This window comes from Lasioglossum baleicum, chromosome 5 (genome assembly GCF_051020765.1).
Source record: "Lasioglossum baleicum chromosome 5, iyLasBale1, whole genome shotgun sequence".
Classification (NCBI taxonomy): Eukaryota; Metazoa; Arthropoda; class Insecta; order Hymenoptera; family Halictidae; genus Lasioglossum; species Lasioglossum baleicum.
In genome coordinates this window covers 4,708,421-4,726,771 of record NC_134933.1, presented here as the reverse complement: position 1 = coordinate 4,726,771, position 18,351 = coordinate 4,708,421, and the positions used below count along the sequence as shown (strand labels likewise).

General features: G+C 48.1%; 1 protein-coding gene across 10 annotated transcripts in view; it reads left to right on the top strand.

The window, feature by feature from the left end:
• LOC143208633 (latrophilin Cirl) overlaps positions 1-18,351 on the top strand; it is a 427,202-nt gene that overhangs the window by 327,846 nt on the left and 81,005 nt on the right. For 8 of the 10 annotated variants that reach the window (XM_076423211.1, XM_076423207.1, XM_076423208.1 and 5 more), the window contains one exon: positions 15,469-15,543. The exons of the other annotated variants lie outside the window; for them this stretch is intronic. In XM_076423211.1, the coding sequence (XP_076279326.1) occupies positions 15,469-15,543 (75 nt within the window). The remainder of the gene's footprint in view (positions 1-15,468; positions 15,544-18,351) is intronic. 10 annotated transcript variants of the gene reach the window in all.

The window sequence follows — 18,351 nt, the reverse complement described above, 5'->3', positions numbered from 1 at the left end:
CCACGCCGAACGCGACACGATCCTCGTTCGTGCACGAAGACAGACGGTCCACGCCGACCCTCCAGTGATTTTCCGAATCATCAGAAGGGTGTGAAGCATACATAATGCATCAGAGACATTATGCGAAGGCGTGTACAACTCTCGCGGGCGGTTCCCTGCCATTACAGATGTACCTACGTATGGAAATGAAAAGGGCGTCCCCGGCCGTCTCGAGTGACCCAAATATGGAATTTCGGTCGTCTCTCGCGTCGTAACGAGCAGCCTCCGATTTCCTCTGGTCTTATTATCGATCATCCTCCTGAACGCCCGTAACAAAACCTACAGCCCTTGCCGACGCTCCAAAGGGAGTAAGCTTTGTCACCTAAGCAACTCATCTGCGTACGTAATTATTCCGGTGACTCCTCGCTCGAAATAATACCTAACTTCGGCGCCATTTTATGAATTCATGATCCACGCATTACTTGAAATTTGACTTTAACGTTTAGAGCAGGGTTCCCAACCTTTTTTCTACATCGACCCCTTTATAAAGAATGATTTTCTCCAACGACCCCCTTACATTCTTCTCTATACATAATATACAATATACAACATAATCATAATACTAGTGAATGAAAAAAATGAGAAAAAATTGGTTTATTAGATTTATGTTTTATTATTTTTGTACTATTTTAATTTTGCTCTTTATTTTACTGAAACAACAGCCGACGGTGGGCGACATCCGAAGATGCATTGTTTCCCACAAAGTACACGACATCCCTCGATAAACTTAACCCCTTAATCGATTGATAAAACGGTAGTGGTTGATACAAACGAGCACGATTCCCAGCTTTCGGTTCCCGCGGCCGTTAGCCCGCTAATATTTATTTTCATTATTTAACCATCTTGTCGGCAAATAACTGGTCAGGGATTCCCGCAATATTGGCGATAACTGCTCTTACCGGCTCCAAATGCCCAAATAACTGTCGAATACATTGCGACGCGTCTGGTGCGGGCTATCGTTGAATTTTTAACGGGACAATCGTTTCTATCGATCGGCTACCTCCGGTTCCACGAGGAGCGGGTACGATGGCAGCATCGATTTTGCCGGTCGATCGCCGAACGGAAATACGGTTCCACACAAATTCCGAAATAATCTATGACGACGGTGGAATTCGAGCCTCCTCGGGACCTGATGGAAAATCGGCTAGCCCGAAACTACGCGCAAACAGGAAAGCCGATCGATTGGGTTGAATAGTCTAATAGGAAAAATGAATCGGCCGCGTTAACGGTTAGATTGCCGAGCATTTATTGCTGCACCGTACGCCTCGAGCTACTAAAACCGATTTGGGAAAAAGGCCAACCGAAAATCGTAAATCGATCCGGAACTCCGAACCATTGTGCAAACGAGTTCGATATTTTTCCCTTAAAATATCCACTTTCACGTGTCAGAATTCTAATTCTGTTTGTCATTGGGTTTGCTACTTCATGTATCACAGCATTCTGCGGTATTCTGCTCGAGACACCAGGCCCGATTTCTCGATCACGTTGGAGAAATTCTGGAGGAATCCTCGATTCGAATTTCTCTCGAGGTATCGCGGGGAGACCGCAGAGGTGTCTCGATTTCGCAAGGATAAGGTCTCGGGCCTTACGTAAGCCAGCCGGAATGTGTGTGTAGGTGCTGGACGCGCACGGTGCAGTCGGCGGCAGGGCGAAGAAACGGGTGCAATCCCGGAGCCCGTTGCATTCGTTGCAACATCGTCGACGAAACGCGACGACGAAGGCGGTGCCGGTTGGTTGCGGTTTATATACCAGAAGAACAAGCGACCAGGCAACCGACACGGAAGGCCTTGTCCGCCGGGACTACCTAACTGCATCGTGCCCACGCGTTCCTCAACGCTGCAAAAAAAAACAACCGACCATGGTAAAAGTCGTGGCAAGGTCTTGGACTGTGGATGCACCGAGCGACTTTCCTCGAATGCGGTGGGCGAGGCGGGAACCTTGACATCGGATCCTGAAAGCACGTTTTTCTCAAAATTCATTTCCTTCGTGTTTCTTCGTCTTCTTGTATCCTCATATATTTTGCAATTCACCAGGTACGATTGACAAAATGCATTTTGCAGTGTTGCTAGATTTGTTGTTTTCGATAATCAATACTTCAGTTACAATTAGAAGATTATTTCAATTATTAATTCATACAAGTGGCTCCAGCAATTCCATCGTTTTACATTGTTTCATACAGTTTATGTGATGAGGGATATTATTCAACCCTGGTCATGTCTAAATCCATTAAAAACCTTATATATCAATTTTCTATTACATATTAAACCTACTTCTTCGAGGTCAACGTTGGCAAAACTGGCTGCTGGAACATTCGAATTTAAATGGAATATTTGTAACCCTGGCTCCAAATGGACCCGAGTCACGCTATCGGAGAGGGTTAATATTTAAGGGAAATATTCGAAGAGGTGTGCGTGGCTTCGTCGGAGGATCGATGACACGAATCCACGGTTTCCTTTGATCGAAAGCCTCCATTCAGGGAAAGAGAGAAGCCCGACGTGTCTGTTGCACGCGTGCGCCGCGTCGACAGCATCCTGCCGACGCGACGCAGCCTGAAAACGAAATAGCCGTGTCAAGGTCCTGGCGACCGAACTCGCCGAGCACATCGCAAACAAACAACCCGTGTCCTTTTCTACCGTTGTCGTTCTCTGGAATCCTGCCTTTGAGGAACGGTCTGTTTTCCCGGGGACGAAAATCGCCGGTTTCTATTTCTGCCGGAGGAGGACGATCGGAGGAAGAGCGATATAAATCCTCGCGTACACAGTTCCTCTGCGCCTTTTCAGAAGTTATCCGTGTCGTTCTCGCTTCCCGTTTGTCCGGTCGAAGACTTAAACGTCGCCGTTCACGTTTCAGACCCGCTTCCGCTTTAAAACTCGAACCGGAAGCGGCTGCCACGCGCGATCTATAGTCGTTCGAGGCAAAAATGCGTCTGACTAGGAAGATCGGAAATAATATAGAAAAATTGAGAATGTTGGAAGTCGCGCGAGGGTTTCCCAGCGGCCATTGTCGAGATTATCCGACGCGGATCTCAGAGCGCTCCCTCCGATATGAATATTCCGATTGTTCCAGGAGATTTGTTGCTCGTCCGCCAATCAGCATTCGAACGAAATTACCGGCACGGCGGTATCAGCAGCGCCTCGGTTGCCCCAATCGCTCGCTGCAATTACATTAGACCGACATGACAGCTTTTTGCGCGAGTGTGTGCACGCGAGTAGACGCGTTCGAGGGTCGGCCTGCGCGCAGGGCAAGAGAGAGCGGAGAGCACGCACCGTGAAAGAAGAAGACACCAAGTAAAGGTCGTAAAAGAGGCACACCGTAGAATGGCATAATTGCGGCTTTAGCGTACCTTAAAGCGCACGCTCGCGGCGAATCGGTCGAGGGACCAACTTTTTCAACCATTCACCTTCTACGCTCACGCTTCTTTTTCCTTTTACGCAGCCCGGTATTCTTGATCAGCCGCTTTCCGAGACTTCCATCGATAATGCTGATCTCTGAACGCTGCGGTCACACCCTGACACGCTCACTTTTAGCGCTCTGTCTATTGAATTCTGACGTATTCAAAGTACAGAATCACAATCAATCAGTTACAAAATCGTTGCGTATAAGTGCAACTGGACGTATTTATGTTACAACCTACATTAACACAGCTGATTACTCGATGCATCGGAATGGATGCAGCGAAGTCAATGAATGTAACGGCGAATGCTCCGATGAATTTATTTAAAGAGGACAGCGAACGAACACTGTACCCGCGCGATGCATTCTGAATGCATATTGAGCGATTGCTCGCGGTACGCCAATGGGAACCAGCAGCATCGCCACGTATCTTTTGCAGCGGGCCGATCGCGATGACATAGTAGTTGCACCGAACTATTCGATGACGTTGTTGTCGCGGATGCACGTCCGCGATAATAGAACGACGATTGCCACGGGACGTAATTAACCTTTCCGACTGGCGGAGATGCGGCTCGGACACAGGGATTGATAACCTCTTGCGAGTATCTACGGCCACGTCGCTCACGATTATCTTTCGAATGCGAAATTTAATGGCGGAATTAGAATGGCTCGTTAAGGGGCACTTGGGTAGGGCGGGATCGCGATTCAGATCGCCATTGATCGGGCGGAGTAGGAAAGAGAGTCGTTCGGTAGTAATGAGCGTTTTTCCAGGTCTGCTGTTTGCGAACGGTAAACACCATTCGAGTAGCTATTATCATTCTTCCTCTTCCGCGGCGAATTTAGCAAGCGAGGAACAATAATCGCGACCGACGCGACGGTACGAAGACTCTCGGAGTTACTATCTTTGTGAAAAGGGGATTGTATCCGACGGTAAACGAGTCCCGGTAGCAATTCTCCGTTGAATCGCGCCGGGCAGACAGCCCGTCGAAATTATCGGGTCCCCCGTCAGATGAATTTTTGATTCGATAACGATTCTCATCGTCGATATCATTACTTTTCTCCTTACCCGGACAGAATTTCCAGTCCCGGCAGAGATCGCGTCCCGGTCAAGTCAATCACGGAGGAAAACTATTTTTCCTCTCTGTTTGCCTCCCCTTCCTACTCTCAATTGTTCGAGGCAATTTACCTGGCGAAATCCATCAGCGGGGCTTTTATTAACGCGACAATCGTAGGCCGCCAACGGTATTGCCGGATATTGATTTCGAATTAGTAAGATCGTCGGGGGGTAAGGATTGGTGAATAGAAATCGACGGTGGAAGAATGAGACTATAATAGAATCACTGTCCCATTGTGCAGCGAAACGGGGTCCATGGGACGTCGCGTCGTTCCGAGGCGGCATCCTCCCCCCGACGATCATCGATAAATTTCCACCGCATCATCCGCCACTTTTTACTGGCCTCCGTTGCGCTGCTGCCGTAACATTAACGCAGGTGCTCCTTTGCATGCAACTTCGTTCCCACCGAAGAAAAAGAGCAGAGAGACGATATTGCAACGAGCGAAACGTGTGGAGACGCAGGACTCCTCGGAAGCGGTTGCTCGCGTCAATGACGAGCGGAAAGATCAATGTATCAATGCGACTGAACATTTCGAAGATAAACGAAACGTCGACGAGGAGAGAGAGCCAGTAAAAATACAAAAATTCTTGCTCCCCATTCAATTAACTTTTTTCATTTAACTTTCCGCCGGTACTATACCGAATGACTTTTATTTACCAACAAATGGAATTTAATCTGCGAATTTCGTTCAAAGCGCACCGTATATGTTTACGATAGGTCTGTAAACCTCATGGTTCCCAACGAATCGTAGTCCACTGTACATATGAAGCAAAAATATTTGAAAAATTATTGTTCAAATAATACAGATTTTTTTTGTTTCGTGTTACCTTAATATTTTACCAACTGGCAGCCTGTTTTGATAGGATTTTCAATAATTGTTGCTGTACCAAAAGGAACGCTTGGAGATCATACTGTCTATAATAACTGCAAAAGAAATTATTAGATTACGTTACTAGCGATCAGCTGTTGGTTCGTGATTGAAATTGCTATTTTGATACTTTTGCGTTGTAAATGAAGTTATTTCTCGACTGACAATTTTCAGATGAGGGAAGCAAAGTAATAGGTTAATTTTAGAATGATTTCGACATGCACTTCAAAGAAAATTTGGCGAAGCAGATAATCCTCCGCGCGTGTGCGATCTAAATACATTAATCCGGTGTATTAAGTGCCGATAAAGTATAAATGAGGCTGCACTTTCTCATGTAGCTTAATGAGCTTGATACCACCACTAACGCATCAATGTCGTCCGGTTAATCGTTTCCATTATCTCTGCATCGTGACGACGTGGCGCGGCGTTCAGCTCGGGTTGCAAGAAGTTCTGAATCACGCGGGAAGGGAGCAAGGCTCTCTCGGCCAACAAAATTGCACAGGCCGGGTTGAATTAGTGCTTGTAATAAACGATGAAACACCATTACGCTCGTATAATTTCGCTGCGCCGATACACGGAACCGTTTAGCCGATGATAGAGCAGGTGGCCGTGGACTGGCGGCATAACGAGAAGCCGCGGCGCGGCTCGTCGGACCGAAGACAGGTTTTTCGGGTTGCATAAAACAGCGTTGAAGGCCCGGGACCAACCCGAAAATTGCCCGAGCCCGGATTTCTCGATCATCCAGAGTGTAGCTTGCTAGATAGTGGCAAGAGAGCTCCGGGCTCAAAAAGCAACTAATCAACATTAATCTTTGCCCTCGCCTCACCCTCCCCAAGGTGTTCTGGTCGGTTTACACGGTACGGGGGATGGAAGTGCATAAACACGTCTAATTATTGCACGGTTGCAATGAAATTGAGCGGCCCCTGTGATAAATTAGCCTCCGCGCGGTCGCTAATGGAACACTTTCGTCGGCGGGACGCCTCTTGCAGCTTATTGGGTCGCGACGTGGGAGGGCCGCAACAAAATGGTGGCAGACGTATCGTTGTTAAACGCCGTAAGACAGTTTCGAATTAAACGTTTCACAGTTTAGCAACGCGGACCCCTGCTCTCGAGGATCGGGTACCAACCTGTTTGGCACGAGTGAGACTAAACACGTTGTTCCGTCCACCTGAAAAATTCGGTGTTCCTCTTGCAGCCGTCGACTGGCTCGTGCTGTCAGGACAAAATCAATTCTAAGATGAAGCTGAACATACATGAACTAATTGTAAGTTGAACATCGCCGCTACATCAAACCAATGTAATCAAGTGCGACTGTTCCACTCATTACAGTGGAACGGTGATGAGAGATTAGCGGTGCTCATAGAAACAAAAATCGCTACGCTCACCTCGCCGCTCCACAATATTCTCGTCCTTCTCTTCTTCCACCATCAAACATGCATCGAAACTTTGGACCATTTTCCACGTGCTTTTAGTCGCAGGGAATAATGAATTGCTGATAAAGAAATCGCGTTCGCGGCATAAATTCATCTGCCCATCGAAAGAGGTTTTGCGAAGCGAAGGTTGTCGCGGGTTAGCGGCGAGGGTGGAATTGCATAAAGGTGTCTAATTATTAGTTCGTGCGAAGGCGCGGCGCCAGATCGAATCAGCGTGCATGCACAACCGCCATAATGTCTTCGATGTGTTCCCGGTCGGCGTCCTACCCCGTTTTTCCAGTCTAATCGCAGCCAGGCTAATTCTCGTCCGCGCAACCAGCGAAAGGATTTCTCCGCCGCTTTGATTACGCTGCCAAGATTTTTTACTGGGCGCTCTACTTCGCGCGTTCTTCGGTGAACGGAGCGCTTTAACGGCAAAATTTTTACGAGCGTTTCTCGCGTGTCGCTGGCTCCGAGAGTATCGGGCAGCAGTGCTTCGCTCGTTTGCCTCTATCGGAAATTCGAGATTGTCGTCAAACACGTCGAGGGCACTCGATCGTTTCCGTCTGGGAGTTTTACGAGCCCGTTCAAGGCTACACACGACCCCGGGCCGGAGCCCGACAATTTCGGTGCCACGGTTTTCTGATTTACGCCGCGCTTTTCACCGCGCTGAGCTGGTCCAGAGCTAGCGCGGAGCTGTTGCGGAGCGACGCGACACTCGCCGTAGACCGGAAGGAGATGATAAATCGGCGGTGTATACTCTTACGAGGTCACGACCCTCGTCCAGAATCCGTTTGATCGTTGGAACGACGTTAAACGTCCCGACGGTTAAGCTGCTGTTTGGCGGTGGCCGTAACTTGCTTGATTATCGTAGCCCGTTCGTTAATCAGCCAGGACAGCGTTGTTTAATTGCGACCGCAGGGTTTCCCCGCCGCTGTCGGCAAGAAGCCACGTACTCGGTGGAACGTTCGACCGTAGCTCGCCGAGAAGGACATCGCCCCAGTAACTCGCCGCTCTCATCGAAAAATCCTCTTTATGGAGCAGAGCAACTTCAACCAGGAACCGTAATTCCGCTGAATTTACGTTTTTCGAGGACTCTCTTTTCGGCGCCGTCGGCCAGAAGCGCCTCGGAAAATAGACTTTTCAAAGTCCGTAAAAAATCCACCGGCGCGGCGGTGTATTTATTACCGCGCGCGCGCGCCGCAAGATTGCATCGGCGACTTTCCCACGAGAGCGAGCGAGCGTCGCTGCGTTAAAAAAAATCCTCCGTCGTCCTCGTTACTGCTGGAGAGCGCCCTATCGCCGGGTTAAAAACTCGCGATCAAGAAACTCCATCTCGTTAAGTAGCCCCGTCGCGTTCAAATCGCATTACCTCGATCCTCTTTCGCGATCGCGCCTCGGTGGAACGTCGCTGCGGCTGATCCCGCGGCCACTTCCGGTCACGCGGATCGCGAAAAAACCGCCGAGTCGACGGGTTGATAAGAAACGCGCCCGTACGCATCGCAATTATCCCCCTGGATCGAGAAACACCCTGCGAAATCACGATCCTGCTCGCGAAACCCAGGCTATCGTGCCATTTAGCTATCGGGCTTTTTCATTAACGTATCACGCATCTTCCAATCACGATAGGTCGATTCCGCGCGTATGTCTTCAGCGGACTATCTTTTCAGATTAAATTAATTTCCACGGCCTTTCTGGTTTTCTCGTATTATCTAAATTTCATGGAATTCCGTGTGCAGGTGCAACGCGAGGATCGTCCGGTAGATATGGAACATTAAATGTCTCTTTACTTGAAACATTGTTTTCTTCGCCATTAGCAAAGTTACACAGTTATTACAGCGAAGCCGTAACGAAGAAATCGTTATTCGTTTCTTGACTTATCTTTGCAAATAGAGTCATCCCATGCTCACTTGTACCACCCATTCTGATGTTTGCAAATTGTAAATACACATTTACTGATACTGTAGATAACATTGTCGACTACGCGTACTGTAAACAAAGGGGAGGAAGCAGAAGATTTTCTATACTTCTCTTTCGGACAGGGCCAGTGGAGTGCTCCCAAGGACAATCTCAGGTCATCTCTATTCTAACTTCTTTATTCTGGAGATATAGCTATGGCTTCATAATAACAACCATTTCGAGATATGTAAGATGATTTTTCTGAACTATGAGCGCAAAATTCTGTCACAACCGAGAATTTCGCTGCTGGTGTACCCGCGGTATCTCGTCCAGCTTATTTATAGGTGCGAATGCAGTAGCTCCGAATGTACGCTCCCGACATTGGACTTGTTCGAATGGCGATCGTTGCGCCATAAATGGTGGTCGTCGGTTCGAGTGGCCGTCGTGGAACACGCGGCGGGCCCCCGGGGGCAGATATTAGAGACGGGGTTCCCGCGATTCGCGAAGTTTCAAGCGCGCGTTCGTGCGCGACACGGGAAACGAGCGGCCATGCTTCACGGCGCATTGTTCGCTCGCGGTGAAGGATCACGCGGGGGCCCCCTTTGTATTCCGACGAGGCACCCGGAGCATAACTTTTCTCGGGGAGGCTTCGCACTTGTAACGTCGGGACTCGCGACGAAACACCGTGTCCCGAGGAACAACTTTCCGCTCTGCCTCGGCCCTGCAAGACTCCCAAAGCGACGTTACGGTACGCGACCGAGACAATGGCACTCGGAAGGGTTTGTATCCCAGACGTAACATCTGTTAGACGGGATTCCGGGCCCGCGGACACTCTCCCCGTGATTAATCGCCGCGGGAAGGATCAATTGAGCGTAACAGATCGAGCGGAGCGGAGCCGAGCCGAGCCGAGCCGGGGCCGAGCCTAGCCGGGAGCCGAGCTGAGCGTTAATTAGAGTGCATTTATTAAATCAATCGGGATGCTCGTTATTTATTAACGATCCTGTTACGCGCGCGGAATTCACGCCGCCTCGCCCGATTCATCGATAACGCTACCGACTGCGAACAGCATCCGTTTCCTTCGCGCGAAACGAAAACGAGGATCGGGACGCAAATTATGGGAATATAGATAACATCGCGACTTCGCTCCGCCTGGAACCAGTGTGACTAGCTTCACAACCATTCCTTGAACGCGCGTTTATGACATTTTTCCGTGGACACTCCGATAACGAAACTCGCGAAACGATGCCGCTAGAACTCGCCTACAAGGAAGAATGAAATGATGAAAGGATGGTATTATTTTCTAACAAGAAAATTAGATAATACCAGCCTGGCAGGTGCAGCAACTACTCGGGTCTCGTTTGATATACGAGTCTCCGGAAATTTTCGCGAAATAACATTTTCTTTCTTCATCCGGTGTACACCGAGGATGATGGGTACAAAGCGTCTTCTTGATGACCGTGTTGCGGCGGCGATGACTCTACGAAATTTATAACGATAACTCATCGGGAAGGAATTAATTACGAGGAAGTATCGCGCGCGCGAGTGTTGCGGGGTAACGGAACAGCCGCTCCGGCGTGGCGGAGAGTTTATGGCAATTGGGGATGAGATATCTCGAACCGTAAGAAACGAGGAGGGACGAGAAAGTTCCGGGGCGCGTAGCTGCCAGTGACGTCAATGTATCGCGCTTAAAACTCGCGCGACGGAAAACACATCGTCGAAGGAAGAGTTAAGGACACACCGGGAGAACGAGGAGGACAACGGGAAAGGAGACGGAGAAAGCTGTGCGGAGGCGTGTCCGCGTGTAAAGTCCGCCGAGAGAAGACTTCTGGCGTGGGCTAGGCGAACGAGCAGCCTTTGCCGCATAATGGATGACTTCCTAACGACACTTTAAGATAGTTCTCACTCCTCGTCGGTCTGTGTTTTTCTTCCATAGCGAAATACTCCGACGCGACGGCCTGACTCTGTACGCCGCGGATTCCGAACGGGAACGAAGAAAGCGAGGAATAATAGATTTTTTGCCGATTACGCCACTCGCGTCGAGTTCTTTCCCGCTCGACGACATCGGCGCTGCCCCTTTAGAAATGCCGAATCGCGAATTGTTTTTTGAAATCGCGCAGCTCAACCAAATTATGGTATATCAACCCGTGGTTATCCGAATAATTTGGGGGATTATGAACAGAATCGTGGTCGCTTTTACACAGTTCGTTAAGAATTTCTCGATAGAGCTAAAATTGCCTGTCGATAAAGCGTTAATCAAAAGATGAATATTTCAGTTTGCGATTGGAAACTGTTATTCGCCCGAGGGGTGTGTTTTTCCGTCGCGTGACAGGCCAGCAAAATAATTTGGCAAACAATGCCACCAGGAAGTGTCTAACGCCCGAAGAATCCAACAGGATGAAGAATGGCCTCGCCAGCAGTGGATTAACGGCCGAGAGGAGCACTCGGGAGGATAGCGAAATTTATAGAAGCGACGCTGGAACGCAGAAGACAACGCTTTCTTTGAACTTTCACGCGCAGGTATTTTCTACTTCTCCCCTGACGCGACGAGACGGCCAAGGGGAAAGTGAAGGAATCGCGCAAGAGGCCGACAAGCCCGGTTAATACGGCTGCGGGACTCCTCCGGGATATTAGGAACTTTCTTTCCAATTTCACGATTCCTTTTTTACGTCCGATGGGGACCGGCTACATTGTTGATTACCCGGAACCGTACCGTAGCGCGGTGCGCTCGTTCTTTTATTTAACGCTGTAGCGAATTACGATGTTTCCCACGTCAAAATTACCTTTCACTTGTCACTGTTCCTTGGCATTGTTCTGCACGATTATACCCTTGATATTTTTCCACTGTTACGCCCAGCAGAACTTCCTTGTTGGTAAATCCCTCGCGTTTAGAAGAAAGTCTTGAGTGTCAGAAAATGTATTGCATTTACTTTTTAATATTATTTTATTTTATTACGTGTTGCCTTCAAGTGAAAATATTGAATCTGTATGTATTGCCTATGGTTAATGCGACGGAAGGATCTAAGAAGCAATAACTCCTCTATTGATTCAGAGTCAGTGAAAAATGCGTGATATAAGAATTAAAGAGTCCGCCGACAGACGATCCATTTGAACTTCATGTCCAGAACGGGATACATCGTCCGGTGCATCCATTAGCGAGCCGTGTTCGGAGCGCAGTGATTAGCGTGTCGAAACGAACGGTGCCTGGACCCCGGTGTGTCTGTTGGCCGTCGTCTTCGGTTTTCCAATCCGAATCGTCATCGGCCTATCTATTTTCTCGCATGACCACGTCCAGGAGGAATCTGCGACCGCGGCAGTCGCCGTGAGAACCGCAACTCGCCGTCAGGAACGCGTCCCGCGTAATCGTTCATCGAATGATTTAAACGCGAGCTTCGGTCCTTGGAAAATACATACGCTGAACGGCGAGAGAGCGTGTCGGGAACGAACCGAGGCGAGAGAACGAGAGGAGAGTCAGCCAGCAGAAAGGAGGAGAGAGGAGGAGAAGCAGAAAGAGTAGAAAACGAACGGGAGCTTTTCAAGGCTACCTGTGTTACGCAACGAGCCTTTCCTGCGCTCCCGAAAGAAATATTTGCTCTCGGATGCAGGAGTCGATAACGTCTCGGCGAACGCGTATTTCGGCCGATTCCGCACCCAGCGAAAAACGCGAAGGAGGCGAGGTCGCGATAAATTTTTCCTCTTCTCGTTTTTTCCCCTGTTTTTTTTTGGCGGGGTGGGAGGGGGTTGTTCGTTATCGTCTCCTCATCGTCGCGTACCTTTATCGCGAGCTTCCTACGCCGCGTCACAAATCACCGCGATTATTTTTCATCGATATCCCCGATATCGCCCCGGCCATGTTCCCTGAATCAGAATCAAATCGCGATAGCCGGCGCGCACGTTACTCCTGCTGCAGGACAATGCCTCTCGCAGGCCATTCGCACCATTCGTGGATTCACGAATGGAAAGGGTCTCTCTCTCCTGTGTTCGCTCGGGTACAATACAATGTGTACGTGTGTCGTCGCGCGGGGCGTATCTCGTTGACGTAGTGCGCCGCGTCTGCGCTATCGGTATCAATGTCCTAGTAGCCCGTGTCCTGGATGGATTACGAGAATTTAAAGCTTCGACCGGTGCACCTTCGCGGAATATGCGTCGCCGACGACCACCCGGCTTTTTTCACCGACACCTATCGATGCACGACGAGTAACAACGAATTGATCGCGACCGAACGTTTGCGCCCTGCTCTCTCTCCTCCTCCTCCTCCTCCCCCTCTATCTCTCACTGCTCTGTCAACTTTTCAGCCACGCCGGAGCTTTCGCTCGCTTCACGCACTCCGATCGTAGTGCTTTCTCGGCTACAGACGGTCTTAGCGGTTATCCACCTCTCGCTGACCACGTTTACCTAACGGAACCCTTCTGCCGGTCTAAATCGAACTCACACAACGCCCGTTGACGTTTTGCGCTCTGTGACTTCTTAGAAATTAACCTTCACTCTGCTTACATATATTCTAATATTAACCATAAGCATGTTTTTAATGGGAAATGTAAAGATAACACTTTGACTGCGTAAGTATTTGTGAAATTTTATTGATTTTCATGACGGTAGGTATGGGAAGATTAAAAAATTTAATTCAAAATCCGACAATTCTCTATGAATCAAAATAATAAAAATAATTTTAATTTTTCTGTGAATATGCGAATATATGTCACAGATATCATTCCTAAGGAAACTTTGGACTTTTCTCATACGGCAACTTTTCGTGCACGCTTTTATTAGTGTGGGGTGTGGTTGCACCCTTATACGCAGAGTGAAGGTTAGACAGATTTTGCTGTTCCGATAACGAGGCCTTCCCTTGCACCAAATTAGAAGAGCTTGCGCAATAAATTCAAAGTTACTAAAGAACTGATATATAAAGGTAGGTATATAAAATTAATTTTACACACGTTGTTACATAAAATCGCGGAGTAGTATTCAGTGATTCCAGGACTTGTCTTTGCTAACTGGGTTCAATATTTCATGAGCGAGGTGCGACGCATTTAATGAAACAGTTCAACGTTGAAGATCGGCAGCGAATGTGTGAATCTGCAATGCGCTATTTCGTCGAAGCAACCTGCTTGCTCTTCGAATAAATTCCACGGTAATTTGATCAATGCGGGATAAGAGGACTGTCTTGGCAGGCCGGAGGACTATCGCGTCAGGCATGAACTTCGCCCGCCTCGCCGATGCAGCTCGGAGAAATGATTAGAAAGCAATCTAGAAGATTGGCCGGGTAATTTCCCGCGGAATCCATTTCATCGCTGGCAACCTTTAATTAATTAAAATTATCAGCGACTAAATTGATACAATGTGTGGAGGGGCAGAGGAGAGAGAGGCAAGGTAAGAACAACGTTGGGACGTTGCTCGATTACAAGAGTGTTCAAGGTACTTCCCACCTATTCTTGTGCCCCTTTCCCCTCGACCCGCTCGATCGTGGCGGGTCGTGGATTACGGGTCGGGTACTATTGGTGAGCTTAGCTCGTGGTCGATTGCCTTTACGAGTTGGCGAGCATTTGCGTATTTCACGGCGGACCGTTATGACTGCGATCGCGGAGGAAGAGTGCGGCCCGCTTATCCGACAAAGGATCGACCGATTTAGTTTGATCTCCCCCGCCTCGAACTGACAGGATTAACGCATCTGCGCGCCACCGTTATAATTCCCGGGATATCCGTCTCGAGATCAATCCAACAGCCTCGAAACAATTTCGAGGTTCCGCGCTGCGCCGGACAAAACGCCGGAAATTGAGAATGGTTTTCGATGATGACGATGATGTCTCGTCAACTGCCCGGAGAAATTGATGATTTCCTCTTAGCCCGTTTTCGATCGCGCGAATCGTACCTCGCAATCGTTCTCCGACCCGGGCGGGACGCTCGAAGAAATGAAACGAGAAATTACTGTACAGGGTGTAGAAAAAGTAATGCTCATCCGTTCTAGGGGTGAATCTACACCTTCGGATCGGTGGACATCTGTAAGAGAATCTTGCCGCAAAATTGTGTATAACAACGAAAATTGTTGTTAAAGTTGTTTTTACATCAACACCTTTCACTCAACCAGGCAAGAAGAAGTTTGAAAGAAGCCACGTGTCGCAAACAAATAATTATTGAGATATAAGTTGTTAAAGTTTGTGCAAAATTTGATTGTGTGGAGTTATTAGCGTCGATGAGACAGAACATAATCGTGTGCGTGCCTCGAGACAAACGAAATTTAAACGGACATTTGTCGATAGGCCGTACTAAAAAAAAGTGATCGTCTCCCTGTCCATTAGAATCATAAATTTGAAGTTGCAAATTGTGAAAGAATACCTTATATCCACTGCTACACATAAGGACATTAATCCTGGGTTATAGAATACTAAATAATGTCAAGTATAGATTTAATAATACATACACGTCTTATTAACGATGAAGCACACTACTTGTTCTCGAAGCTTCAGCCCAAAATAAACAGTTTCAAGCTATAAACGTTGTACATAATGCGTTCCTGGATGCTTGAGACCGATTATAAACACCGTACACGCTGTTGAACCATTTTCTAATTTTACTGGTGCAATATAAAGACTCCCTCCTTGCTGAAGGCGGAGCATTGTTTTCAAACCTTCAGCAGAAATAACCAGTTCGTACGTTCAATCTATTAAATGCTGCATTTCAAAATTGTATTTTTAAGACAAATTACAAAGAACGAAATCTGACGAAGAACTTACTTTCTCTGTTGCAGGTACGTACTCGGGCGCTTCAATACGGAGTTCGCAAGATCCCGGAGTCGTCTCGGTGCCGAAAAACCGGGCTACACGTGAGTTTCTCGGATCGATACACGGTTAGGCGAGCGTCTGCTCAAAGATACACCCTTTATCGCTGACAACTATATCCAGAAAGCAACGATTCCAGAAAACACCGAGTCCCAAGGATCTCGTTTTTTCGCAGCGCGTGTTTTGCCTGCTAGTCGTGTCCTTTCGTCCCCTAGTCTGACAGGTCCAGAAGGACGGGTGGCACCCGGTGCATGACCAGAATCGATTATGTTTTTCTCGATGGACACGAATTAATGAGAGGAGGTTGCTCTCTCCCTTTCTCCACGTGAAATTCCGGGGACATGAACCGCCCGTAGACGACGCTTCCGACCGATGCGATCGAAGGGAGCGCGATGGCGAGTCGCGTGTTATCGGGGCGACGCGACGACGCGTCTAAATGTTCCAAGCATACGCCTAATGCCATGCCACGAGGCCTAATCGTCGTATGCAAATCATAGGGCGGCCCTAGGAGCCACATTCGTATAATCAATGGTCTATCTGGCGATCGATGCCGATACGAGCGCCGCGCCGCTTACGTATTTTCCAAACGTACTCTAATTCGACGCTCCCTAATTTCCCCGGCAATTTTCGTACGTGCTTTTTCGTACCAGACGACGACGGGAGGGAATCGTTCCGAGTCGGTTTAAGGGTGGGCCCCGATCGAAATGCGCGAACGTTTCTTACCCAATTGATTTCCTCTTTTACGTACTTCGCCATTATACATTGATTTTCGTTTACCAATTCGGTCCCAGTCACTATTAACCGAATTGTGTAATGAATCGTTTTCTATAATTGCAAAAAAAATCACGCTCGACCGATCCGTATGAGGCATGAATTTTGATGACGAGGAGGACTTTCTAATGAATTCAAGGAGCTCATTAAAGAGGAATTATTATGAATCACGTTTCGCTTCGGAGAGATCTCTTCCCGCTTGACATTTAGTCACTCACCGTTCGGCCCAAGGTCTCGTTTACATTGGAATCGGCGTCCGGACGGTTCATCAGATCTTCAGGTGGACGTTTACGCGCGTACACGAGGAACGGTGTCAAAACGACTGGTAGAACAAATCGAGATACGATCGCCGATTAAGAATTTCTACGTGTCCGGCTGCTCGTCAGCATTTTATCTGTGCCACTTCGCGTTTCTCACTCTCTGCCCGTATCGATCCGGCGTTTTTCTCCTCTTTCTTTTTCGTTCCGCTCACCCCGCAGCTCTGGTTAACGCACCTCGGCCAGACAGTACGACTGTCTGTTATTTCATCCAACGACCGATTAGCATAATCACGCGGTTCTCCGCGCAGATCTCTCCCTCTCTCTCTCTCCTCTCTCGGTCTCTTTTTCTCCCATTCTCTATCGTTCTCTCTCTCTCGCTGCCGTAATCTGCCGCCGTAAACTCTCCGAGCGATGCAACGGCTGGACACGCGTGTGGGATATATCCGAGGATTCAGCGGGCGCGCACGCAAATATCGGAACTCCGAACAAAGTACACATGCACCCTTCCTTTTTTTCATGGAACGAGCTAAATCCTCTGATATAAAATGGCGCACGAAAATATCGTTGCGCTTTTTGTTTTCTACCTGAAGGGACGATGCTAAGTTACGCCGATCGCTGCAACGAGCAAAACACTAGAGCTTCCCCCGATTCTATCGTTTTCCGGATAACGACAATAGCGAGCGCGACATTGTGCGGCCCGAACAATCGAGGCACTATTTAATTTTTGAAAGATTTAGAGGCTTGAAATTCTTTGAAGAAGACGCGGATTTCGTTCAATCTTTCGAAATACTTTGCCACGGAGATTTTCGAGCCACGAGACATGTACAGAGTTTGTATTGCTTCTTACATATCCATCTACTTGGAAAATAAAGAAATTAATGAAATATAATAGAAACTGTAATCGTAACGATCACTTAAAGTTGGACATTTTGGAAATATCATGTTTCGCAGAAGAAAGATGCTAACCTCCCTGGCTAATCTGTTTAATATTTTTTCTCTGCTCTTCTTTTAAAATGAAAAGCATTCGTGTACGATAAGAATTTACACCGGCAATGAAAAATGAATTTCAATAATGTATTAAATAACTAATGCACAGTGGAAGCACGGAAATTGTAAAAATTCCTCATCTTTGATAAGGAATACCTTTTGAGTTCCAAATAATACCGCTTTATTACAAATTGTACTATTTTCAGTACACTTTCCCTTATACATATAGTTATAAGCGTATCCATCGCCACGTCGCGTCGCGGCGTCCCGGGCAAGATTTCAGGAAAATGGACCTGCAGATGGTCTCGCGGACGGGCAGGGAATCTCCGGTGCCATTTCTGACGAGCAGAGAGGGCCAAGATAAATCGACGAGCGTATCGATCAGTCGAGAAACGAAGGAGCCCTCTCAGGCTGGAGGGAAAGAGAGGCATCCAGATTCGGAGAGACTTTACGGTCCATCGCTCGTCGTACAAAGCGTGGATTCCAGCTTCTTTCAGCGAGCTAACGAGCCGAAGGGCGGAGGGGAAAGAAAGGAGCAATTACGACACGGCTCCCAAGGAAATGGCACGCTTAAGCGCCGCAGGACAATGGGACCGTGGCGCGAAGATGATTTTATTTTCGCGTGTACGATAATTGCGCCTCCGGTGGTCGACCGGGTCCTCCGTAATTTTGAATTTTCCGCTACGTTTGTTTGCCTCTTTTTGCGTGCAGCATCCTCGGCGAAACTGCGCCCCTGTTTCGCTGTGTAACGTATCCGTCACGGAAAGAATGGAAATCCAAGAACGCAGGGATTCGTAAACCTTACGAATGTTAAATATTCCCGCGAAGCAACAC